Source organism: Chelmon rostratus, chromosome 10, assembly GCF_017976325.1.
Source record: "Chelmon rostratus isolate fCheRos1 chromosome 10, fCheRos1.pri, whole genome shotgun sequence".
Lineage (NCBI taxonomy): Eukaryota > Metazoa > Chordata > Actinopteri > Chaetodontiformes > Chaetodontidae > Chelmon > Chelmon rostratus.
Window position 1 is genome coordinate 18,293,266 of NC_055667.1, and position 26,533 is coordinate 18,319,798.

General features: G+C 39.8%; 3 protein-coding genes across 7 annotated transcripts; 2 read left to right on the forward strand and 1 right to left on the reverse strand.

Annotated features, from left to right (window-relative positions):
* Window positions 1-285: 285 nt before the first annotated feature.
* Window positions 286-5,212, forward strand: LOC121612544 (14-3-3 protein beta/alpha-1). The gene is made up of 6 exons (XM_041945496.1): window positions 286-383; window positions 1,518-1,819; window positions 1,945-2,068; window positions 2,760-2,923; window positions 3,198-3,293; window positions 3,387-5,212. The coding sequence occupies exons 2-6, from the start codon at window positions 1,526-1,528 to the stop codon at window positions 3,441-3,443; spliced, it is 735 nt and encodes a 244-aa protein (XP_041801430.1). The 5' UTR covers window positions 286-383; window positions 1,518-1,525; the 3' UTR covers window positions 3,444-5,212.
* Window positions 5,213-7,349: 2,137 nt separating this feature from the next.
* Window positions 7,350-15,770, forward strand: LOC121612893 (embryonic polyadenylate-binding protein A-like). 3 transcript variants are annotated; one of them, XM_041946056.1, is made up of 14 exons: window positions 7,350-7,542; window positions 8,071-8,264; window positions 8,379-8,494; window positions 8,988-9,127; window positions 9,277-9,371; window positions 11,045-11,182; window positions 12,088-12,183; window positions 12,537-12,799; window positions 13,697-13,776; window positions 13,862-13,981; window positions 14,081-14,187; window positions 14,587-14,695; window positions 14,797-14,927; window positions 15,708-15,770. In XM_041946056.1, the coding sequence occupies exons 1-14, from the start codon at window positions 7,350-7,352 to the stop codon at window positions 15,768-15,770; spliced, it is 1,845 nt and encodes a 614-aa protein (XP_041801990.1). The 3 variants fall into 3 exon arrangements, with proteins under 3 accessions (XP_041801990.1, XP_041801989.1, XP_041801991.1); XM_041946055.1 differs by having other exon boundaries at window positions 12,537-12,797; window positions 13,689-13,776; window positions 14,081-14,217; XM_041946057.1 differs by having other exon boundaries at window positions 12,537-12,797; window positions 13,689-13,776; window positions 14,081-14,181.
* Window positions 15,771-17,130: 1,360 nt separating this feature from the next.
* Window positions 17,131-24,471, reverse strand: LOC121612837 (RNA-binding protein 39-like). 3 transcript variants are annotated; one of them, XM_041945977.1, is made up of 15 exons: window positions 24,257-24,471; window positions 23,384-23,441; window positions 21,731-21,780; window positions 21,430-21,621; window positions 21,084-21,137; window positions 20,732-20,849; window positions 20,489-20,641; window positions 20,148-20,285; window positions 19,989-20,054; window positions 19,700-19,904; window positions 18,991-19,077; window positions 18,810-18,906; window positions 17,987-18,092; window positions 17,771-17,849; window positions 17,131-17,670 (listed from the first exon to the last, which is right to left on the reverse strand). In XM_041945977.1, exons 2-15 carry the CDS (start codon window positions 23,432-23,434, stop codon window positions 17,570-17,572), a joined length of 1,497 nt encoding a protein of 498 aa, XP_041801911.1. In that variant the 5' UTR covers window positions 23,435-23,441; window positions 24,257-24,471; the 3' UTR covers window positions 17,131-17,569. The 3 variants fall into 3 exon arrangements, with proteins under 3 accessions (XP_041801911.1, XP_041801909.1, XP_041801910.1); XM_041945975.1 differs by having other exon boundaries at window positions 20,483-20,641; XM_041945976.1 differs by lacking the exon at window positions 24,257-24,471 and adding an exon at window positions 23,858-24,156 and having other exon boundaries at window positions 20,483-20,641.
* Window positions 24,472-26,533: the final 2,062 nt, after the last annotated feature.

Sequence of the window (26,533 nt, forward strand, 5' to 3'; positions counted from 1 at the left end):
TGGCTACAATAATAAGAACTGCTTCAATCAAGTTTGAAGAATCCTCATGAAACGTTAATCATCTAAATCCGAACATAGCCTGCTGTGAAAATGGTGGCATGGTCCTTTTGTAAACCGCTAGATTATGAAGAAGTGATGCAAGCATACATACGAAGCGTGTTTTTGGTAAGCCTAATTTTAAGTTTGGCTGTATTCATTATTGTATTTAGCATATGAGCAGTGGCCGCATTACGTAAGGCAGATGTGTGGTAAAAAAAAAAAAAGAGGAAACACAAGTGCCAGTGTAGCGGAAGTGGTACTGCCCTGAACGCTGAGCGAGACGGAGGACGGAGGCTGAATCGTCCAGAGAGAGAAAAAAAGCAGGATTAAAAGTCGCCAATATTGTAAGTGTAATAATCGTGTAATAATCAGTAGCGCACTGTAATACTAGATTTTCATTCGTAGCTCAATGTTAGAATGGCTGTTTCATCGTGTCCGGTTGAATCCTGTTGAGAATCCATCAAGCTAACGGAGCAAGCTAGCTGGGTTTCTGAAAGACTAGGCGTTTAGCTCGCTGGCTAATGCGAGATAACGGTACGGCTAATGCTAGCCAGCGAGCTAACGGACGGTCGGATTCCATGACACTTTGTTCTGACAGGCTGGTCGGCTCGTCGGCCAGGGCGGGCCGTGGTACAGCTCCTGAAAATGAATTAAATTCTAAAGCAATACCTAAGATTTTGTTTTTTGTTGATTATAAAAATGTCGAATGTCGATTGCCAATGACCTAAATGTGGTTTTCAATCGAAAGCCAGTCATTGCTTTTGGTGGCCTAGCTAACGAACGTTACCGTTAGACCGTTAGCAATAGTACATTAGATAGATGACGGTCGCTGGCTCCGCTCGCGTTGCAATATCGTGAATACGACAGATTAGCAGCCGTGCCGTTATCTAATCGAGTTAGAGCGCCAACGTATATAGTAACAAAACAAAAGATGTAATGGATTGGTCAAATTTAACAAGCGAACATTAACATCAGTTAGCGAAATGTATCATCGCGCTAGCGTTGCTCGCAACATTAGGGGAGGGCATTAAACCTGACCCGGGAAGGCTTCCGCTGATTTAGCAAGAATCGGTTGAAACAACATTAAACAAGCCAGTAAAACATCTCTGTCCACGAAATTGTACTTTGTGGCAGTTGCTTAGACTGTTGACGAAGTGGATTCAGTTCTATTTTGTCAAAATGATAAAGACAAGATTGGAGAGCGCTATCAACTACCTAGCAGCTAACCTTAGCCAGTGATGTGTATGGTTGACCCACTTGCCAAGGGGCCCTGTTCGCAATGCCTTGTTCACTTTGAATCCAGTGGTTTGCTCACTGAAATGAAGCGAAATAAAATCAATATGTAGCGAATAGTTTATATCATTGTTATGACCATGAAGTGAATGGATAATGTTATGACTATTGTTAAACATATTTTTATTTTTGTTAAAGTCAGTTACTCATAACTACCTCTAATGCTATACTTTCTTGTCCCTCAGTCTAGAAAATGGATAAGAACGACCTGGTACAGAAAGCCAAGCTTGCTGAGCAGGCTGAGCGCTATGATGACATGGCTGCAGCCATGAAGTCGGTGACAGAGCAAGGTGTGGAGCTGTCAAATGAGGAGCGCAACCTTCTCTCTGTTGCCTACAAGAATGTGGTAGGCGCACGCCGCTCATCCTGGCGTGTAATCTCCAGCATTGAGCAGAAGACTGAGGGCAATGACAAAAAACAGCAGATGGCACGTGAATACCGGGAGAAGATTGAAAATGAGTTGCAGGAAATCTGCCAAGATGTGCTTGTAAGGGTCTCTCTTCTTTCTTTGGTGCTTAAAAACCGTACAAACTCATACCCTTATGAACACAGTGCCTGTGTGAAATTTAGTTTGATTATCTCAATATTGACAAACTCAACTATTGTTTACAGGGGCTACTGGACAACTTTCTCATTACCAACGCAACTGCTGCTGAAAGCAAGGTGTTCTATCTGAAAATGAAAGGCGACTATTATAGATACCTGTCTGAGGTTGCATCTGGGGATGCTAAGAAGGGTAAGTGAGGACACGATTTACATTATGGTTTTATGCTGTAATGTAATATAAATATGAATTTCCCCCAAGGGGATTTATAAAGTAATTTAATAAATTTTAATGTGCTTAAAACTGCATTAATAATGAAATTTTTTTTATGTCAACAGTGGGTCAAATAACTATTTGTAATAAGAAAGTGTTGCTGAAAGTGACAAGCCCATACAGTGCATCACCCAACTCTACAATTCCCCTCAGTTCTGTGTAGCATCTTTCAGCACCTTTTTTGTCTTTCTTTCCACTTCTGATATACAGATGGCAGACCACCTGCCCTTTACTAAATTACTACTACTAAAGTTGTCCCTTAGCTGGTGAACACAGTGGAACTTTTCACTTCTAAAGAGCAAGATACTTCCCACAGAACTTAGCAAAGGCTAAAACAGAGCCAGAAGGAGAGTGAATATTGGGCTTACATTAGTGAGGCAGACACAAACATGTCTCGTAATTCTTGCTAGTCTTGAACCGTGTCTGTTCAGCATGTAATGGTCAACTGTTTGCCAATACATCTGCCATTTCAAATATATGGTGAAAATGCAGCATGTCTTTTGCTTGTTCTGCTGCCCCCAAGTGGCTAAACAAATAAATTAATACTGCTTTAAAATGTATTAGAAATAGTGTTGGTAATATTTTTTTGTTTATCTGTTTTTGCCCAAAGATACAGTGGAAAACTCCCAGCAGGCGTACCAGCAAGCTTTTGACATTAGCAAGGGTGAGATGCAGCCAACACACCCTATCCGGCTTGGCCTGGCCCTCAACTTCTCAGTCTTCTACTATGAAATCCTCAACAACCCGGACCAGGCCTGCAGCCTGGCTAAGACGGTATGACCTGAAGCTTTAAGACATATTTTTGAAATATTTTTAGATGTTAATTATATTATTTAAAATTTGAAGTCTATAAACATCAAAAATAGCCAGAAATCTTGGGTGCATATAAGTATTTACATACATTGTAAGGAAAATTTGAGCATTTATTTTTTTCAGTGCTGACCAGTTCAAAGAAACTTTAGTTTTGCTTTGTTACTGCCAAACAGTGTTTAGAGGATGCTGCTTGATTATTCAAGTTTAAATAACGAGTTGAATCGTTGTGTTTCAGGCATTTGATGAAGCCATTGCTGAACTTGACACTTTGAACGAGGATTCTTACAAAGACAGCACCCTGATCATGCAACTACTAAGGGACAACCTGACTGTGAGTTTTAAGCCCCATGCTGTTTTTGCTTTTGATTGCTCCTGATGTATTATTCATAGCAAATCATAACATTATTTTTTTCTATGTTCCCAGCTGTGGACATCAGAAAACCAGGCAGATGAGGGAGAGACCGGAGACGGGGAAAACTAATGGAATTGCACTGTTATCCACCTACACTCTTATCTTAAACACAGACAGCTTATATACATCCCCCTCCACTCCATCAGCTCCTCCCTCTTCTGTATGACAAGCAGCCTGAATTGCTCCTGACCAACTAGTTTACCCCTCTCAGTTCACTGTGAGGTGACAGGGTAATTTTCAGTTAGCAGATTCAGTCACTTTGTGGAAACATGTTGTATTGATTAGTGAGTCCATGTTGCTGTTGTTTTTGTCGGCTTTGTGTGTATGTCTGTGTGTAGTGAGTGAGCAAGTGTGAAAGGAAGTGAAAGATTGTGTGTATGGTCTGGGGGGGAGGGGGGTGTTGTGAATTCTAATCGTCCTTCCAAATCCCTTTGTCCCAGCTAGTTTGTTGTGCATTTTTCATCCCTTTTTTTTTTGTTACTTTCTTATTTGTGATTCCTCATGATATTTGCAGGCTTTATTGTATGGTAATTTAACTGGCAGTTGATTTCCACCAAACACTGTGATGGTAGGCGTTCCATTAGCTTCACAACCCAAAACAGTTTTGTGTTTGAACTTCCAGACACGTACAATCCTGTATTCAACAAACTGCAATTCTGCTGTGGGCTCATACAGAAAGGAGGCAGGCTGTATTGTGACACTGACGTCTTGGTGTAATGCTCCTTGATCATGTTCACAAATTCACAGTTTCAAAAGTTTTACTGGACCCCTTAAATTGTCATGTTAGATTTGTTGAGTCATCAGACATTCCACATTAGGCTTTTGGAAAGGCAGTTCTTTTTTTTTTCTTCTTTTATTTTTTTAAAACTAAGTATGAGTTGTCATTGTAGTTTTACTCACTGTTCAGGTGCTGCTTGATCTCAGTACAATGGAAGTTGTATGTGCGTAAATGTGGTTCCATGTATTTTGCAAGATTGACTATCATCTGTATGTAAAACCTAAAGTAACCTTTTATTGATGTTAATTGAAAATGTCTTACCACACTGTATCGATCCTGCTTGCAAAGTATTCCTTTTAAGGCGTTTTTTTCCCCTACCAAAAAAAAAAAAAAAAAAAAAAAAATCTCTGCCTGGCTTTCTCTTGCAGCCTTGGTTTTCATTAAGGTGGCAGCATCTGCTTGTTGTTTTAAGATATTTTAAAGAAAACGAGTTAGCCCAGACAAACTTAAATAGCTAAATCTTGACCTCAGTTTTTACCCTGGTACATCCCTATGCTTTTAAAGATAGCTAGTGTGAATGATCGCCTCAAAAATCAGGTCTATTTTGAAGGTGCAATTTGGGGAAGCCCATTCCATCACTTTGGAAAGAAGCTCAGTGTCACAATACCATGTATCACCACTACATTCCACATATTGTAGTTGAAGACACCATTCCACATTATAGCTGACAGTCTGTTTATTCTGACAATGCTCCAATGAATTGAAATAATCTTATGTTGAAAAAAAAGTCATGTCAGTTTATTATTATGCTTGATGAAAATGCAGTTAGTGAATGTGGAACGAAGCCTGTCTGTATATCAGGTATCTACTTGCTTTGTTTTTACTGACAAGTCTTATGGCTAAAATTTGCTTCTGTAACAGTCTATTACCCAGTGCACACACGTGGTTGTGAAAATTTAGAATAGCTCTAAAAAGCAATGACGAAATGGAGATAAACAATGGTTGGTGTAATTCTAGCTTTGTGTTTATGTATCTTAAAACCATTCTAGTTTCACTATACATGTAAGAAATAGGAAAGTGTCAAAGACCATTCAGTGAAATAAAGTTTCGTTTAAGATAACAGGCAAATTACGTCTTCATTTTTTTTCACTCAAAATACTTTTTTTTATATGGTTTAGAGGTGGCAAGAAATGTCTATATGAAGAGCTAGTATGACATCACTGATAATTGGTGACAAGGCTCCACCCTCCTTCACCGCTAGGGGGCAAAATACATCGAGTTTGACCTTGTCATGTGCGGGAACTAATTTTCATCGCGGAGTGTCACGTTCGTTAATTTCTGCCCTGTCACAGTTTAGAATTGAAATAACGATGTGCGGAGGGCGATGCAGGTGTTCCACGGCCGCAATTAAACAAAAACAACGTACCATCCATGTGGAAAGTGGTCTGCGCTCACAAGCTACTGCTCTGAAAAATCACACACCAGAATTACGACTAGCTAAAAGCTGTAAGTAACATTAATTTGAAGACATTGTTGTTGTTTAATTGAGATTTAGTAGCTTCACCTGCAGCAGATATCAACAAATTTTTGACGTAAAGTGCAGAAAGAAAGTAAATTTAGCTAGCTTTAGCTAGCTTTGATCGTGTTGTTGGCAACAAGTCAGTCAATATTTTTTGAACTGATTTTTGAGCTCTGAATTTTTAACACTACTTCCTGGAGGCCCTAGCTTGACAACTTTATTTAAGCTACGCTATAACTTAAATTAGGTGATAAAAGTTTGGAAAAGGTTAATTTATGCTTCTTTTCACCCCTGTATTTAGCCACACCTTTTCTCTATTCACATAAGGTGATGTTTTCATATAAAGATTTAATGTTAGGGCTGAGCAATGAGGGAGCATGCATGTTTGGTACAGACCCCAGCAAAGATCACTTCATTTTTATATATATGTTTTTTGAGTGAAAATAATAAGCAAAAATTACAGTTCCCACTAAAATTGTGAAACATAGCAGTATCTGTCAGAAATAATTGCAATATGATTTTTTATGCATATTATTACTATTAAGATCCCCCTTAACCACAGATATACTCCAGTTCATGAGATACACCCAGCTAAAACTAATGCACTCTAATTCATCCATCCTGCCGTCCTTCATGAATGTTATAATGTTTAGTTTTTGATGAAACTGTTTTAGAGAGGTGTTGATTCAACTTCCTGAACATTTTGTAGGATGTTAGTATACGGTGCTGCTGAATCATATTGCACTATACAGAGAGTGTTTCTGTTCAGTCCACCCTTATTGATATAAATTTATGTGGACATAAACATAACTCCTTAAATTGAAGTCCACATTTTATGTATCCTGTCTGCAGAGTGATCGTAACCCTCATAACTATCCATATGCACAATCACAGACTTGCATTTGATTTATTCATTTATTTTTCTGTACAAAACTTCTTCTTTTTCCCTCCTCATCTTTCCAATTCGTTGAATGCACATATAATCTAATAATACTGTAGCTTTGTAGCTAACTTGAATCGGTTTAGTTAATTTAAGAATTGACGTTATTAGCCAAGTATGTGTACGTACAACGAATTTGACCCCAGTTTTAAGTTGCCCTCAGTGTATTTGAACACAGATCCAAAAATAAAACTTTACAGGAAGCTAGAAATAGCAACACAGTTGAAAAGCACAGACAACAGCACACAGCAAAGATAGATCAAATCAAACATAGAACTATTCTGAATTATATATGTGTGTATATAAATGTATGTGGTATGATAAGATAATGTGTTTTAATATAATGTAAAGATTTGTTGATGATTCAACTTTGTGGTCTTTGGTACTGTTCGTGTTGCATTATATAGAGAGGTGTTTCTTTTATTTCGTCTACCCTTGTTGTCTCTGAGGTCCTGTTTTGTTGTGGTTTATGTGATTGTTGTTGATGAATGATGTGTGTATTTTGTCACTGCGCAACATTTATTATGTGGATGGACAAGAAGCTTGTGCCCATGTGGCTGAGCTGTAGCGTTAGCTAGCTGTATCATTTAGCTATAAACTAATCTCCACAAGATAGCAGCGTCAGACTAGCGTGGGGTAGTAGATGCATGCTTCCTTCTGCACAGTGATACATTTGGTTGGGTGTGTTGTGGGAGAGATAAAATAGTTCCAACATGAAACTGCTCACAACAAGGTCTGTGGATTATCTTATTACTTTTTCCTTACAGTTCTTCTTTCTTGAACCAGCTGTTAGCCAAGATGAACAGCAGTGGACCAGCGTATCCCCTTGCATCTTTGTATGTGGGAGACCTGCATCCTGATGTTACGGAGGCCATGCTCTTTCAGAAATTCTCTCCTGCTGGACCCATCATGTCAATCCGTGTGTGCCGGGACATCATCACCCGCAGATCTCTGGGATATGCCTACATTAACTTCCAGCAACCAGCTGATGGTATGTTACGCCCAAACTAAAACTTTAGAAATGCAGTTTTTGTCACGGGAGAATTAAGTCTTATGAAATTTCACTTAAATTAATCCACTGAAGAGAAGACATTCGCAGTTCTGCTGACATTTGCTGATTGGCAGGGGGTATACAATGTGCTGAATACACTAGAATAGCCACTGTGCAACATGATGTCACCACTACAGATCTACAGCAAAGATCTAGAATTACAGACATAAGCAACAGCTTTCAGTATGTGATATAAAAGAAAATGCAGTGGGGTCGAGTAACTGACACTTTTCATAAAGCAAGCACACATTAAAATTAGTGTGAAATAAGTTCTTAACTAGTGTCGCTCAACTGATCTGATAATGGTGTCTAAATACGAAGGACTCTTCTTGTTGTACCATCATCTTGCATGATGAGTGGTGGTGCTGTACGACTAATATAATGAAAGTATTGTAACTAGATTGATTTGTATGACTTAAATGTACTCTTGATGACGATTTATAAATTTTATTTTGTTTTTGTGCTCAGCGGAGTGCGCCCTCGATACAATGAACTACGACGTTATCAAGGGCCGGCCTATCCGAATAATGTGGTCTCAGCGAGACCCGGGACTCAGGAAGTCTGGTGTGGGAAACATCTTTATCAAGAACATGGATGAGTCTATTGACAACAAGGCACTGTATGACACCTTCTCAGCCTTTGGCAATATTTTGTCCTGCAAGGTAAGTGGCCCGCGTCATCGCTTTGACTACTGCATGACCAGCTGTTTGTTTGTACAGTGTTTTGTAGCCAAAGCTGTGTAATGTTCATGATTTGAAGCCTTTTGTCTTTTCCAGGTTGTTTGTGATGAGAAAGGATCCAAAGGCTATGGCTTCGTACACTTTGAGACTCATGAGGCTGCAAACCGGGCTATTGAGACCATGAATGGGATGCTGCTGAATGATAGGAAAGTGTGAGTAAACTAAACACTTTGAAAAACTAAACTGGTGAAATCAAACAATGGCAAAAAAAAAAAAATAGCAAGTTGAGGCAAAGAATAGAGCAGAAATATGTGTGTGTTAACTGTGTAAACTGTTCATGAATGCTTATAAGGGAATGTCACAGACTTTGCATGTGACATGTGATGTCTCCATGTGAATTTCTGTTTTTTGCTTTTTTTTTTTTTGCTCAGTCGAGGGACACGTTTTCATTGGGAATCTGGCAATGTCAACGCAAAGGCCCATTTCCTGGGGAAAAAATGTCAGTTTTTCCTGCGTAGGTCAGTGAATAGGTAGTATGTATGTTTAGATTTGTTCTCATTGTGTGTCTTTTAGTTTTAGGACTAAACAGGCAAAGCAAGATCATCAGAAAGCTGTCATGTTTCTACAGTGTAGGAGAAATTAAAACATACTTCTTTTATCTGGTCATCAATGTTGCCTTGGTGATGGGTTCCATTCTGTCCGTAGCTTTGTCGGCCACTTCAAGTCCCGCAAGGACAGAGAGGTGGAGCTTGGCACCAAAGCTATGAAGTTCACCAATGTCTACATCAAAAACTTTGGTGAAGACTACACTGACGAGAAACTCAAGGAACTCTTTTCTGCATTTGGTAAGAAAGCAAATTCTCGGTGTTGCTCCTGCGCAGTTAGGGGCCTGCCCTCAATGAATGGATTGCCACTGTGGCTAAAATATTCAGTTAGGACAACTATCACTTTGCATATCAGATAGTTACAGACTGGCTTGTGCTCAAACTCTCAGGGAGGACTCTCAGTGTGCGGGTGATGAAGGACGAGAGGGGCCGTTCACGAGGATTCGGCTTTGTAAACTATGCTAACCACGAGGATGCTCAGAAGGTAGTGTGTGCTAAGGTTGTATGTCCACTCAGATTGCATGCCTGCAAATAGTAATAGGGTCCTTTGACCTCTGCCGCGCAGAAAACAGGGACAGAATCGCACAATGTGATAATAAAATGTGGAATATTGCAGAAATTGCTGAAATATGGACAGTGTGTAAAAATCACTGTCCATATCACTGACCAGATATTTCATTGTGTTTACACACAATGATGACATTGGGCAGTAACACTCACAAATAGGGCTTTTCCATCCGTACAGTTGGCAGTAATAAGTGGTAGATGTCCAGCGAAATCGTAGCAACAGCCTGAAAATAAATGATAAGTAGCTGCCTACAGTGCAACAGTAAACAGAGGGCGCTGCTTTTAAACGTCATCGACTCAAGACAAGCCCGTCATTAGTTAAAGACACACCTTCAAGCAGGGCTTCTGTTGTAATGGGGATGCAAATTCCTGCTGCGCTGCTGAGTCAAGCAAAGCCAAGCCAGCACGTGTATGGAAAAGGATGCGCGCCTGATTACTTCTCCTGCTCACAACTGTGATATCGACTAACCTGATTTCACTTATGTAAATCACACTTGGGGCAGCAACTGAATACAAAAGACTCCACACAAGAATTTGTTAAAACACCAATCACTGTGTCATTTTCATCCCGACTGTTGGCAGTCACTGTGCGTGTGTGTGTCTGCCCCTCACGGCAGCGGTGTTTATTACTCGATAGACGACCACCTGCTCAGGAATATGCCTATGACATGTCCCACTTTGGGTCGGGCTTCTATGTCATCCCATTGGGGTTTATTTCTCCATAGGAACCTGCTCACTATACATTATCCCTTACATAAACATGTCCTTTAAAAGATCTACATACCTACGCATTATAAAATAAGCAAATAGAATTCTCAGACCGTGTTTTTGGATTATTTGCATGTTTCAGCTTCACCTACATTTCAGTTTCAATCAATGAAAGTGACGTGTGCAGAGTTTGTAATTGGTGCTGATCCACATGTCCTAGAGGATTTCAGTGTCCTGGGAGAAATTCTGGTCACCTATTATCTCATAGTGGATCCTATTTTCCCATGTTTTTCTGTCCAGGTGGCCGATGGAGACAACAGTTGTGGAAGTTTTTTCAGTATTGAAAGAGTGTGCTGCAGCCATGAAGCAACCTGCAATGTAATCCCTCTGGGCGTTTGCACACTGTCAATGTACATCCAACAATCTGAGCTGCTGACAGGCTCAGATTGTTATTCTGAGTGTCCCTACAGTGGCACCTTTTTGTTAAAGCGTTAGATCCTTTTCGTTTAACCAGAAACAGCTGGTTGTCTCATGCCAAAGCCACCAGACTTCTTTTACAGAAACAGTAATTTTATCCTCGTAAAACCGACTTCATTCAAACACAACAGGAACAAAAGGTTGCGCTGCCTGTTTTTTTTCCCCACAATCGAATATTAATTTTCAGAATTGAATGTCTGGATTTTTTTACAATTCGGACATATGTTTGAATTTAGAATATATGTTCACAGCCCCAATGTACTAAGGTTGGTAAAGGTGTTCAGGAGTGTCAGACAGTCCATGTCAGAAGAGAGACTAAAAGCTCTGTAGGAGAAACTGCCTAAACTACCTTTACTACTACTACTATGTAAAGGTAACATGTTGATGTTCTTCTTGTTTTTCCAGGCAGTTGATGAAATGAATGGAAAGGAGATCAGTGGGAAAATCATCTATGTAGGTCGGGCTCAGAAGCGGCTGGAGCGCCAAGGAGAGCTCAAGCGCAAGTTTGACCAGATCAAACAGGACCGAATCCAACGCTATCAGGTGCTGCTGCATTGAATACACAGCAACACCTTGCTTAAATTACATTGAAAAATGGAGAACATAAATTAGACAGAAGGTAAAAACTGCAAGAGAATGCAGGATCATTTAAAGCAGGTTGTGACAGGTCCATGGGTAATGTTGAGTTACAAACAGGTTACATTATTTCAATTCTTAGGCAGCTTTGCGGAGCCGCTTATCTTAGCATACAGACTGCAAACAGCTAGCTAAAGGTAGCTAACTCTGTCAACACCTCTAAAGCTCACCAGTGAACTCGATATATCCTGAAGTCCTGTCATTGCTGCAAAGTTACCAGCAGAGACACCAGGAAGCAACTGAACACAGCCAAGAAATAGTCTGGCACATAACCCTCTGTAAAACTGCAAGTTGTTGTTTTTACACAGTGAGTGTGAGCCTTGGAGGTGCTGGCAGGCAGATTTCTGTCGCACTCAGACACCCTCTGTTTCCAGTCTGTATGCTAAGCTAAGCTAACCAGCTACTGGTTATTGCGTCCTATTTAGTACACAGATATGAGAGTGGGCTAGATCTTCTCACCTAACTCTTGGTAAGAAAATAAAATGTGTTTCCAGAATGTCAGACATCTGTTTTTAACATTTAGAACGAAGGCACCACTTAAAATTTGTACTATCGTGTCCACAGTCAGGTTGATGTGTAAGTAGTTTCAGGATTGTCAACTTGGACACAGGATGATCGTTACTAATATATATATATAAAGCAAAGTTTAAATGTGTAGTATCTGTACATACTTGTAAAACACTGGTGCAGAAAGGAATAAGGAAGGACCCATGTTGTCGTGTAGTGTTTTTGGAGATGACCCTATCAGCTTCACACAGATGAGATGGTTGGGAACAGTGAAACTCACTATGTCTTGCTTTGTCTCATTCCAGGGGGTGAATCTGTACGTGAAGAACCTGGACGACAGCATAAATGACGAGAGACTCCGGAAGGAGTTTGCCCCTTATGGCACCATCACCAGTGCCAAGGTATTGTAATGAGATATGTTCACACGTGCAACTATCACTGCATTTCTTGTATAAGCCTGGACAACATCCTTTTTCACAGGAAGCAAACAGCAGCTCTGATCAACTTGTACGATACAATTCTGAAAATATGATATAAAGTTATCAAACCATTTCCGCGCCACAGTCTGCTTCACGCTACAATCATTTTTCAAAATGTATGGGTCACCAAGTCAAGTGTCAGCTGTTTGCCCTCAAGTCAAGTCACATGTTTAGGCGTTCAGGTCTGAAGTAAGTCGAGTCTCACAGCGGACGAGTCCAAGCCTTAACTCTACACCTCAAATATTTCTGAATTTGAGCTTCTTTGTTTGCTGCAGATCATGACAGATGGCTCCCAAAGCAAGGGCTTTGGCTTCGTCTGCTTCTCTTCTCCCGAGGAGGCGACAAAGGCAGTAACTGAAATGAACGGGAGGATTGTAGCAACCAAACCGCTGTACGTGGCTCTGGCTCAGCGGCGGGAGGAACGTAAAGCCATCCTCACTAATAAATACATGCAGAGGCTGGCTACCTTGAGGACCATGACCAGTCCGATCATTGACTCGTACCAGCAGGCTGGATACTACATGACTGTACCACAGGTATGAACAGTGACACAGGGAATAGAGCAATAGCATGTTGAACAGAAGAGTTTTTCATCGCTTCTCAGTATTTGCCTTACACTGCATAAAGACAGTGTGTTATGTCAGTTTCATCCCAACTTTTTGCTTTGTAAAAATGAAAATAAACACAGAGTGCTGACACTCGTATTACATCTCCATGCTGCATGCAGTGTGAATTTAACATATTTATGTGGCCACCAACTAGTTAAAAAAATTAATGGCAAAATATGGCAGCAACCTCCCCGATTTTTATTTTGATGTAGTTTTTCCCTTAGCCATGAACCCCGAACTCATCGTTCCAGGAAATCACAGGATGTAGTCTGTAACAGCAGGACTAACCAATAGAGAATATCAGTACGTACCAGCAGCCTTTTGATGAGCTTGTACGGGGTCTTGCTCTCCTGATGGCTTCAGTTTTTTGTTGTCGAATTGGTTTCCAGATACGCATATTTGTAGTTGTTTCCCTCTATCAGATGTACAAAAAAACATTTCAACTGCACAAATTTTCACACAAAAGTCAAATTTCCCGCTGAGTTGATAAAATGCAGGTCTTCGTGCAGAGAAGCTCAGATCTTTAAAATACAAGGATCTCACTCTGGAGGGGATTTAAATTACAGGACCAGCAGTCATAAAAACAGTAGGTGGCTAGTTTACATGCACAGGATGGGGTTAATGTCACTGACCAGGCCAGATAACTCCCCTCCAGAAATACATCCAGTCTGAATGGTGGTTGATAGCTGGCAGGTGTTGTGTTACGTAGCATAACCAGTCCAATATGGATTCAATTCCTTCATCATCATAGTTCAGAACTGCTATTGTTTCAGACGTTGACCTGCAGTATGACTCCATTAATTAGTGTTCGTTTTGCAGCCTCCCACTCGCTCCTTCTACAACCACAACGCTGTCAGCAGCATGCGACCAGTACCACGCTGGACAGGACAACCACCCAGACTTCAGGGTGAGCGGATCATTTACTTTCATCTTCACGTGGACACATCTGTTTATATGCAGTGTTTCTAAATGTTGTCTCCCTTGTTTTTTAGGCCCCTACACAACCCAGTTTGTCGGTAGTTCTGGTCCCCGACGTGGATCCACCCCCATCGCTACAGTCAGACAGGCCTCCACCCAGGCGCCGCGCATCGTCAGCTCCACACAAAAGACAAGCAAGTGTCAGATCTGTGACAACCCGAGGAGCTCCACCCTTCTGAAATGTGCCATTTACGTGCATGGTAACGTCTGACACGTGTGACGTCTTTATTTAGATAACATTGGGACCCAGACTGTAGGAGGGCGTACTGACATGCCTGCAGTGACCAGAAGCAGCCAGTACAAGTACTCGTCTGCAGTGAGAAATGCCCAGCAGGTCATTGCTGTACCTGCAGCCATGACAAGACTACAGGTACCTCCGTCTGTACTGTTCTCTAATTGTAATACACACCCAGGACCAGAAATGACTGAAAGTCAAACAGTGGTGATCGCTGTTTGGTCAGGTGTCATTTAAAGTCCTCCTCTAAGGAAGCTGCAGCTGGCTTTGGCCTCGTGGCTGAAATTAAATGTATAAAAGTGCTTCAGCTATGGTTGGCATGCTGGAAAAATGAGGCAATCCTTGAATCGCAGTATGTTCTGTGTGCTTGATGTTGCAGTTAAAGGTCGCTGGGTAGCTCACTTTTAAAAATATGGTACAGTGAAGACAAAATCTTTGGGAGATTGTGATATTCCAGAAACAATAGTCCTTGGACTAATGCTGTGTTGTACTCCGCATCTGCAGGTCGTTCCTGCACCTGTGATGGAGCCACCGCTGCACAGCCAAGGCCAGGAGCCGCTCACCGCCTCGATGTTGGCTGCAGCTCCGCTCATGGATCAGAAACAGCTTCTAGGTGTGGCATCATTCAGTTCTGCCCCTTTTGTCCTGTCTTTTATGTGGATTGAAGCAACTTGTGCATTTGGTCATTAATCCCCTCTCTCTGCCGTGACACAGGGGAGCGATTGTACCCACTGATCCATGCCCTTCACCCAAACTTGGCTGGAAAAATCACTGGGATGCTGCTGGAGATCGACAACTCGGAGCTTCTGCACATGCTGGAGTCGTCCGAGTCGCTGCACTCTAAGGTATAACTATGTTCACTTTTCTACAGGCATACTTGCTGGGCGAATGCAGAGAGCAAAACTTTTTCCACGATTAATCTCACATCTGAGATGAATGCCCTCATGTGTTATCGCCATTCTTTGCTTTTTACGGTTGTTTTTTAGTTTGATACATAAACCACATACAGTATTAGTAGTTAAGAGAGAATGCAACACATTTGCTCCTGAAAAACTACCTCAACTTGATTTGTTGCAATAATCGTATCCAGTCTTGGATATCTCATTGTGGAATAATCTTGCCATCAGTGCACCTGGTCTGAGATCAGTTGTGTAGTTTGTGCACCTTCATATCAATGTGACAACAGTCTGGGACAAATAATGAGCAGCGCAGTAACTGAGAGGTATTCATTCATCTGATTTTGTGCCTTTTTATACAACCGTCATTCCAGAAAAGACTGGACGCTGTGTAAATCGTAAATAAAAACCGAATGCAGTCATTTGCAAACAAGCTGCATTTACCAACAACAGTTTTACGAAGTGTTCCTGAGACGATGTGTGAGGTCAATGAAATATAACCTCCCTCCACATATCATGTTATGGCTTTAGTGTTCATGAGCTTTAGAGGTGCTGATAGGTGGATTTTTGAGCCTTAGGACAGAGCCAGGCTAGCTGCTTCCATGCTTTCAGTCTTTATGCTAAGCTATTACTAACCATCTCCTGTCTGTTGCGTCATTGTTCTTGTGCAGACCTGAGCGATGATGAGACTAGTGTTGCTGAACGATCTTCTTCCTCTCCTTTGGTCAGGTGGACGAGGCAATTGCTGTCCTGCAGGCTCACCAGGTGAAGGAATGCTCTCCTAAGAAGTAAAGAGCCCTTTCAGGTCAGAAACAACAATGTTAAGAGGTTCACCCGTTGTTAAAAACACAATACACATCAGTGCTAAACCCTGCACAATCCCAAATGGTTTTGCAAATATCAGGAACAAGTTACTGTCTGCTTATTTGGTTAAATGAAGGAGTTCTTAGTCTTTACTGTCTTTGTCAATACTCCTGAGTGAAGCATCAGGAAATCAAGACTTGTAAGCTTGTTGTAAAATGTACTGACAATCAGTTTGACAGTTCAGGAAGAATCCTGCACAGCTGTGTTTCATAGAAAATGTGCTCATTTGCAGACATTTAATTACCACAAAACGACTTAACCATGTCATGCTTCTTTCCAGATCTCAGCAACTTTCTGGAGGAGGGGAAAAAAGTAACATTTTGAAAAAAAAAAAAAAAAAGGAAAATTAAAAAAAAAAGGTCTGTGTGGATTAACAGTGAAGAGATTTATGAAATTAAAACTCTTTTGTTGTTGCAATACCTTTTGTTAGAAAATAAAGTTTACAGTATATGCATTAAACCCATCTTATCATTTGTTCAATACAAAAGGTCAATGCAGCAGTGCGTCTACTTCATGTTTAAAATGATTCTTGTCCCCTTTCACTGTCCACGTCTCAAAAGCTAACCTTGGCAAGTGACAAACGTGAGATCTTTTATTTTTAGTATTTTTTGGTTTTCCATGTGAAAATGAGACTAACTGGCCAGAGTTGTTCTGTGTGACCTTTCAGCATGAGGGGAATCAAAAAGTTTGATAACTTGGTCTGTAAGGTCAGTTATAATATCTGAAGTAAGGGAGCATTAGCTGATATTGGCCACAGAGCTACTTGTCTTACTGCACTAGGCCAGAATAGGCTGTAGCTGCAATTGAGGAAGGGTGTGGTTTTGTTACTGGCTTATGAATTCAGCTTTTTATTTGTAAGAGGAACAACGTGACATTTCATCTTTGAAGTTCCACAATTTCACTCTAAAAATTGTAGAATGACATGTCAGTCATGTTTCCCTTGTACAGTTTGAGACCGTTTTATGAAATCATGGGGGACATCAGCCTCTGGTGGATAAAATGCCCATCGATAACATGGCAGCATATACTGAGTGAGGAGCTCAAATGAACTCCAACAAACAAATACTAAGTATTTAAGAGATTGATTTTAGATTATTTTGTCGCCAGTTCAATGTTGAGAAACATGACAACACATTGTATATTTAAAGGGCTTTATCCCAGCAGGCCTCAATGTGAATCTTATCAATCTGGCCTTAAATTTATCTACACGAAATCCAAACACTTAAGAAATTAAAGTAAGTAGCAACAGAAGCATGGGTTCTAAAAAAGGGGACAAATGTAAATTGAATTGTCAAATTTGCCAAAGTTTATTGGGAGCCTTCATACAAAAAATGAAATTATGGCTGTAAAAAGTTACAAAGGATTATTGTTGACATTGATATAGTTTTGGCATTAAGGCCTATTAACTCAACACATTTCTGTAACTCTTTGCAATTTATTTTAAATCTAAAATTGTTGATTTAAACAAGCAGATAAGACAGTAATATTTAAAAACATACGGACCAATAGATACCTGCAGATTACTTCTCAGTGGTAGTTTACAACACAAACCCACAAAATCTGAAAAGCAACTCAAAAGAAAACTGTCTAATTTTCAATGGTGAACACATGAACTTGAGGCAACTTTTATTACACACAGCCAACTAATTTCAATGTGTCTGTCTCAGTGACATTTCCATGAATGCAAACAAATGTATTTACACTGACTTTCATAAGCATGTCTCAGACTATCGACGTGCCGGCATTAGAAGCTGCTTTGCCGTTACTGAATCGGGGAAAAGGTTGTGGTAGGTTGGTAAAGGAACGTAGGCAGCTGTTATCATTTTACCTAAAAAAAAAAAGAGAAAAGAATAAAAGTTAAAACCTGAAAACTTCTTCATATTCTGCTTTTTACTGTTTTAAGGATTAAAGAAAATGGCATGACATACCGGCAAACCAGCGTCCATGAAGTGCATTTACAGTTGCCATCGCTGCTGGTATTGAGGGACACTTCACGTACACATTACCCTGTGAGGACAAAATATTCCTTTAAAACTTTTCTACTAAATGTCCACAGTGAGGTCTGTGGATCAACTGGTCATGAACTTGACCTATTAGGGCTAAGTGAAATCTGCTTCTAAATACATCTGTAAGCAGGAACTTACTTGAGCAGAGTTCTTATCAACATAAATGTGAACAATTCCTCCATGTTTGTTGCACTCCTCGATAACATCATCTTGGATCTCGATGGCCCAGCTGGGATCGTTTTCTCTGAAAAACATGTTTGGTAATATTAAAAATCCTGTGGCTTCAAAAGCTTCAATTGTTAGTAAAAACAAGACAATTTAAAGAATAGAGTCACATTTTGTTGCCTCTCAAAATAATACTGACTTGCCCACACACATGTGATGCTGTAACTGTTCCGTAGTCCATATGGAGCATGTGGGGACAAAATCCACAGTCCCCTCTCTGTGTAAAAATGACTTAAGGGGTATTGAGACTTTTATTAAAACTGGGCTGCGTGTGCATTAGAGATGAAAATACGATGAGAACTGGTGCTACATTGTATTACAGTACACTAAAATGTTTCTGAAAACATTTGAGGATTGAAATAACTGATGCAGGAACAGAATCTTGATTCAGGTTCAGGACTTCTATACTCTTTGTGTCCGTTAAGGTGGGTATACAAAAATGTTGAAGTACAATCTGTTGTTCAAACAGCAGTCCTATAACCAAATGAGTGGGAAGCTCCAGGTGCACGTAACATGGAGGGAAGTGCAACATTAATCGTTTACATACACTCTGCACATTGTGATGCAAAGCTGGTAGAAAGATCAGGGAAGTTTTCCTTTAAGGGATTTCTTCACAGGTAGTTTGGACAGGAGGAACAGCTACAGAGACTAAAACTCTTTCAATGTTCATATGGGCATGTGAGTGTTGTTTTAAGACGAGCTGAAAACGAACTTATCCTGATGATAATGTCCTTACGCTTGTGGGTTGAAGAGGTTGGACAGCTGAAGGCAGTGAGTGGCCAGCGGCTGTGATGGGAGGTTCAGGGCTTGACTTGGAGCTGGAGTCGGAACAGCTGAAACAAACAGAATGATTTATCACCAAATTTTCTAAAAACCGTAAATGCACACGTGTTGTTTTCTGTAATCAAGACTCTCACCTGCTGGAGCGGCGATGTTTCCGAAGGGTATGGAGCCGGTCATCTGTAGGGCCTGCTGAGCAGCAGGAGGGATCTTCAGACCAGTTCCTGCAGTGAGAGAGGCTTAATTTAAAAAAAAAACTAGATCTTATGATGGTTTCATGATACTGACATAGGTTGTGACACTTAAACAGACCACTGTTTGATGAGATCAATTTCCTCACTGTGATGCATCCAAATAGGAGGAAGTGAACACTCACACCTCAAAACTATTGCAAAGCTGTACTATTCACAAGCACACACATTCAGTTGTAGGGTTGTGGTATTTATGGCCATGTAAACCCATTAAGTCTCACTGTGGGTCATTTCTACAAAACTGTAGCCCATCGATGGGTAACAAAGCCTTTGAAAAAATATTTTGTTCCAAAAATAAAAGGAAAACTTATCAATTTGATGTTTTATAAAAACCCACAATAAAGCTGACCTCTGCACTGAATCAAGACCCATAATGTCACAATAACTTGGTCTGACACCTTGAATGATAAGGAAGAAACTGAATCAATGACTGATACGACTCTGTAACTACTTCCCATAATTGTGGACTGTGTGGAAATGTCTGAAATAATGATCCCTTATGACAAAGTCACTGAAGCTTTCTTGGACTTTCTTTTAAGGGGATTATTTGGGTCCCTGTGCTGTTGATACGAAACTGATGCAGGTTTTAACAAACCTTCTGCTAGTCGAGCCATAAGCTGCAAGCGTCCTGTGGTGCCGAGGTCGATGCCAGTCCTCTCCAGTTCATCATTGTCCAGGAACGAGCTGGCTGTCGACGAGTCTGAGCGCTCTGTAACATGCCCCACCTTCATCGGACGTCCGGCTAGCTCAAAGCCATTCAGTTGCTCCAGCGCCTTTTTTGCACATTCCGCATCTGCAAACTTCAAAAAACAGCAAATGAGGTTAGCCTCAAACTAGCTGAAAACTTTAAAGCATTGACTATGAAATAAATATTTATTAGTTACCGATATGAAGCCGTATCCTTTGGATCGTCCGGTCTCACTGTCCATCATAAGCTGGATTCCCTCAATCTTTGAAAACCAAACACACCAAAACAAAGAATTTTAACAAATGCAGCAACAAAACTAGTTAAAATACCCAAAAAACTGAAACTTCTTCCTGACCTTCCCAAAAGGCTCAAAGATCCCTCGAAGCATTTCTTCAGTAATGTTGAAGTGCAGTGAGCCCACGTACAGCCTCATTGGACCTGAACTGCCCTTCTGCAGATTATTGGCAGCAGCTGCAGCTCTGTTCTTCTCTGCCTGTAATTACATTGATGTATTTATATCAATTCAGTACATCAATGTGGAAATGCTAAATTTGTTCCTGAAAATTTACTAACACTTCGCCACATCATGAATGTGTCGACAATGAGACTATGTGCATGGCAGTTGTCTCTTAATGTGTTCAGTCACATCAGATAGAAGTCCAGTTGCAGCATGTATTTAGATGAAGTTACCATAACCTGAGAGGCCTGGACAATGATGGGAACTCCCAAAAGCCTCTGGCCAGTCAATCCAATTGCCAGTGGTACAGAAGAAGCCTCCACAAACTCGATGTACGCAATGCCCTTTGATCTCCTGGAGTTTCTGTCCGAGATCATTCTCACATCTCTCACCTACAGACAGAAATGGACACGAATGAATCAATCATTTCTACATACTGATTCACTGGATTATAAGTGACAGTAACTTGGAAATTGACTGACTTTTCCGACAGCTGAGAAGAAATCTTCCAGGTCTCGAGCTCTGATCCTCGCAGCAAGCTGCATACAGAAAACAGTGCGGGCGTCCCTCTCCTCTGGGGTTAGATTGTCAATTGGTTGTCTTGAAAAAGGAAAAAAAATACCTATTGTTAAATAATGTTGGAATGGCTCTGTAAACATTGAAACAAGTCATTTAATAAATAATGGGTGAATTTAGCAATACTTAGAAATCATAGAACAAACACTCAAAAACAACTTCTTGAGTAAAAACACATAATGGAGGAAAAACAAAACAAAAAAAAACAAGCAAAACTGAAAATGGGAATTTCAAAAGTAATTTGAATATCTATCTCACCTGATAGGACTCTTTTCTTTTCTGAAGGGGCTCCGACTTTTGGAACGTTTCCGGCTAAAATACCATGAAGACATATTTAATATAAAATTTCCAATTTTAAAATAAAGCTTTAAAACAGTGTGTGCGAGCAAGACATTCAAACTCTACAGTTCAACATGTGTACTGCTAACACTGAAAAACTAAGAATCAAGTAATTTCCAGCTCCGGCATCATAAATGCCTTCGGTTCTCCCACATGTCCCACATATCTGATAATGCTACCCAAAAATGGGCACTATGAGCTTTGTAAAGATACAGAATAAGGTGACAACTGAGTACATGTCATCAAGGTTAAAAAGGTCACATACATGGGGCTCCGGCGTGCTTTGTATCGGCCAGAACGCTCCTTGCTCCGGGAGCCACTGCGGTGGCGCTCTCTGCTGCGGCTTCGTTTTCTTTCTCGGCTCTTGCTCCTCTTCTTACCCTTCTTTCTGTCTTTGCTTCTGCTTCTTCTTTTCCTGGAGCCTGGGCTTCGGCTCCTGCTTCGACTCCTCCTTTTCCTGAAACATGTTACACTGCTATCGTGGCTATGCAAAATTAACACATTTTTAACTAAACCATATGTAGTTCAGAGATATTAAGCTAGTATACCATAAATTCAAAACTTACTTCTTGTTCTGGTCATCATGTCCATTTGCATGAGAGGACTTGAGCTCATCCTAAGCAAGGTTGATAGAAGAACATCATGAGGACGTAGATGAAACATTTCAAGTCGTCAAGGTAAAGGGGATGGGGTGGGACAAGAGAAAATGCAAAATATATTCAATTAATAATAATACTTCAAACTTTCTACTGTCATGTCTGGACAGTGTCCTTCCACCACCCCAATAGCTTCCCATCCCACTCCTGTTTTTTTTTTTTTTGTTTTTTTTTTTAAACAAGGCTGCACAGTACTTAATGCAACAAAGAAAAGTTAAGGGAGAGTGTCCAACAATTAGCTGAGTTCAGGAAGCTTTGACAGTAGTGAGATCATCTCCACCATTCCCCTTCTAATAGGTCGTACCAATGCCACTGCCACTATTTGTGCCTAATCATGTGACCACGCGTGGCCCACGACCACTAAAAGAGATCCTGTGTGGTTGGTGTCAGTCCAGTGATCTTCACCCATTTTCGTTCTTGGACTGTAAGAGCTCGATGCCACCTCTGTCACACATCTTGCCCTGAAGCAAACAGGGATTCACACTTCTTAGTAATATTGACGCCCAAGAAAATAAATGAATAAAATAAATAAATAAATCCATTAATTCAGCCACGTGTTACACTTCCATTATCTGTATTTTCCATAATATATATACGTAATATTTCCAACTTTTGAATAAGGAATTAACTACTGAAAAGTAACTCACTGTATAATACAATGATGATAGAAGCATCTATTTTACAGTCATTCTACTAATATCTCAATATCTGTGGTATTGTGTAGCATGCAAAATCAAGATGCTGATTCACATTACAGTTGACTAAGGCAAAGAGGCAATATTCATATTTACACAGGTAATTATTCAGCTGTATTTTGCCTTAAAACCATGACACGGCTCATGTGTTTGCACAGTGAAGCCCCACAACTGCAATATCTTCTTTTTTCAATTATATTGATGACAAACTACAACTTTTTTTTTTTTTATTTAGAACAGTTGTAGTTTGACACAAACATGATTCAGTGTCCATTATTAATTTTGGGAAGTCATTTTTCAAACACGATTTAATACATGATGTGTCTTATTAGAGATCAATTTGGTGAAGGTGTTACCCAAGGTGACAGAGTGGTACACTCTTCTAAAAGCCACCCAGTGTAGCAGGGGTTTAAATCTGATTATATAAAACTGCACAATCAGAAGCATCGATGGCATGCAGATTGTAAATCTGAATACTGCCTCCTTTGCTGGACAGGTAAGGATGGGCTTATTAACCATTGGCATTCACCTTGTTGCAACCGAATACGGATTGGATGTTCTAGGTTGAATCTCTTTTAGTCCTAAGGTGAACCACAGTACATCAGTATATGCACAATAACTACCTTCCTTTTTTTCACAGTTCACAGTGGAATCAAAGATGAATTCATGGGAGTAGAGGTGAGATATCATTAGGGAAGTCTATAAAGAGAGATAGATGTGGATTTATTTATAATTCTGTATTGCGTTTTAAATACTCAATCACACCACACAACATTCAAGTAAACTGTCACAGTAGCAAAAAATATAAAGGACTCAAGAGTAAATCATAACAGTGAAACAGGCCTCATCTCTGTAATCTGCAACCCACCTTTCTGTATGGGGCCTCCAGCATGGCCTCTACGTCAAAATCATCAGCCATGATGATCCTGTGAAAAGGAGACAACAATGACTACTTTTATAAGCACACAAAATATTATTACTGTGGACCTATGTCATGTGACTGCATACAAGTTTCAGAAACTGGTTGAGGATTTACGCTGCCAACGTTGCGTCAACGTAAATTTTAAGTACGTATGAAACAGCTTTCACGTAGTTAACCTGGGAAATTAGGCCAGATTTCCGTTTGCGTGATTAAGTTATGGTCGAAAACAATGACCACTTAAATAGACCAAGTGAATGAAAGATGGATTAAAGTTTGGCAAAAAATAAATTATGTGGCAACGATATGAGACAAAGTGTTAAGGAGTTCGCCGTAACTTCCTGTATATTTCCCTCAAACATTATATCACTATATTGACCTTGAATGCGATAAACTTACATATAAATTATCTTAGTGACTTACCGATTCCAATGTCACAGATTCAAGAGAGCTCAAAGGCCAACATATAGTCTAAATTGGAGGTAACAAAAAAGGATAAACACGCGTTTATCAGACGCGAAGCTAACGCTAACTAGCCACCTCGTCTCGGTCGTTTCAACGATAGCTTACTTCAATAACCATATATTAATTTAGCGCTTTATTTGACTTGTCTGATGGTATAGAAACCAATACACATGTAAATATGTGCAGTAAGGATCAATTTTTAAACTCACTGGCCCAACTCAGTTGCCCAAATAATGTTTACACTGAAAAAAACAAGCGGCAACTTAACAGTAACGTTAGAGTGCCAATATGGCCAGCTAACTGCGTTTCCGCGGCAGCGAGCTAACATTAGCTTTCATTAGCAAACATCGACGTTACCGTTTGAATGTGATGAAATGATGCCGAACTCAAAATATCACGGAAAATATGCTGTTGAAGAGACTCGTCTCGACGCCTCACTCTCTGCAGATCACACAATGCTAAGATGAAATCACTATTTTCGAAGTTATGTAACCTTTTTTTTATATATAAATGTTAGCAACTATCCGTAGCTGGTCGTGGCCTGGTACCAAAATGCTCGCCTTCCTTCTTCTTCGTCTTCTTCCTCTACTTTGATGTTTTATGGTAGCGGCAATATTTGGTGTTGCCTTACTGCCACCTACTGGAGATAAGTAGCACTTCACCGCTCTCGTCCTGAAACTGAGGTCTTTCTGTCTTGCTTTCAACATCCATAGGTACACAATACAACACTGAGAGCAATATTGTGCTTTTTGGTGTACGCTACACAAATATTTGACAGCTGTAGCTACTAATTACTTTAAAAATCAAGGTAATCAAAAAACACATGAGGAACTTTTTAATCATGGTGCATTGCAATAAAAACAATAGAAAAATTGAGCTCAATAATCAATCAATTAGTTAATTCCTCATTCATCACAAAAGTAATCAGTGACTGTTTTGACAACTGATTCATTCTTTAATGAATGTAGATGTGAACATTTACTGCTTTTCCTGTCTGTCTACTGTAAACTACACAATTTTGAAGTTTGGACAATTGGTTGGACCCAGTGTGAACTCAAAGCTCGGAGCTCTGTGATTGTGACTATGATATGGAAAAAATATATTGATCAAGAAAAGAATTAGCAGATAAATACATAATAAAATTAATAATTTGTTGCAGCCCAGTACTCTTGTACTTTTGTAACATTTTCAATGTAGCAATTTACTTTTCAAATTTACGTAAAAAATCATGTTACATATAAAGTTACTGCTTTTTTACCTGCCTGTTACCTGTTAATTCTAACCAAAATCAAGTTTACATCCTGTAATTTGAAATAGATTTTTATTAACGTGCAGTGTCCCTATAAAATAAACACAGAAACAAGCAAATAAAGTAATAAATTAATTAATTAATTTAGGGAGTTAAATGTTAAATATCCTAATATTGGCCAAAACACTGACAAGCAACGTTCTTTGTTTTACATCTCCATGCAAACTCCTATTAAACTTGAAGTAATCCTTCTGTCCCACAGAAAGGTAATTTTTAAATCTGATTTAAATATTGCTTTTCAAGCTATGTAATACAAATTTTTATTGATAATCTAATTTGGAATAATTAATTTGTTGCCACTAGTTCGCCACTCAGCCAACTCTTGTTATTGTACACATAACAAATGACCACTGTAACGTAAATAACTGCTGATGTTTGCCAGACTGTTGTAGAAGAAAGTGTCATTTATTCCAGCTCTGCTAGTCCTCTGTGTGTTATGTCATGAAACTGGTCAAATATTCGCTAAAACGTCGGCACAAGACTATCATGGCCTGCAGAAGTACACAACGCGGTACACCCCCACTTCCTGTGTAGACAGGAAGTTAGAGGACAAAGTTACAGAGCACATGTAAGGTCAACACAGGAGTTTAGGCCCATGTTTTTTAATCATTTGCCTTAGCGCCCTCTGCAGGCCGAATCTTACGACCCTCTGGTCGCCTTTAACACAGTGCCGAGGGCACAAACACCCAATGTATTTTGGAATCGCGCGTTACCACGCGAGAACACAGTAGCGTTAGTTTGTTTCACGGCTCTATGTCGCCATCTAGTGATTATTAAGAGGAAACTTCTCCACACTACATCGACATCCATGTGACAAGACCAATAGTCTCCCACCTGTTATTTCCTGCTATAGTTTATGTTTATGCTTTATTATTTATCAGAACACCACTGAATCCATTTTCACATTTTAATGTCTTCTTTTCATGTATGACACACTTAAACTTTTGGCCACTTAACTCCAGGAAACTTGCTTTTAAATGCACTTAGTCCATGCTTAAAACTGCTTAGCTCTATAACAGTGTTGTTGCTGTTGTTTTTGATTGTATTTACCTTATCTTTCATTACAAATTTTGTTGTCATGGATTTTTTCGTTTACTGTATCTTTTATTGTACAATTTCTCAGTACTGTTCACATGATTTTATTTGGTAATAATTCATCATAAATCGTCAGTAATTTCAATCCTTGTCGGTTTTTTGTAGTTGAGATTTGAGTCCTGTTGCCTCATGTATGTGTTTTATGTTCTTGCATTGAACTTTTATCGATTGAATTTTATCCTTTTTAAATTGTTTGTTAATGTCCATGTTTTTCTGTCCTAAGACCCACT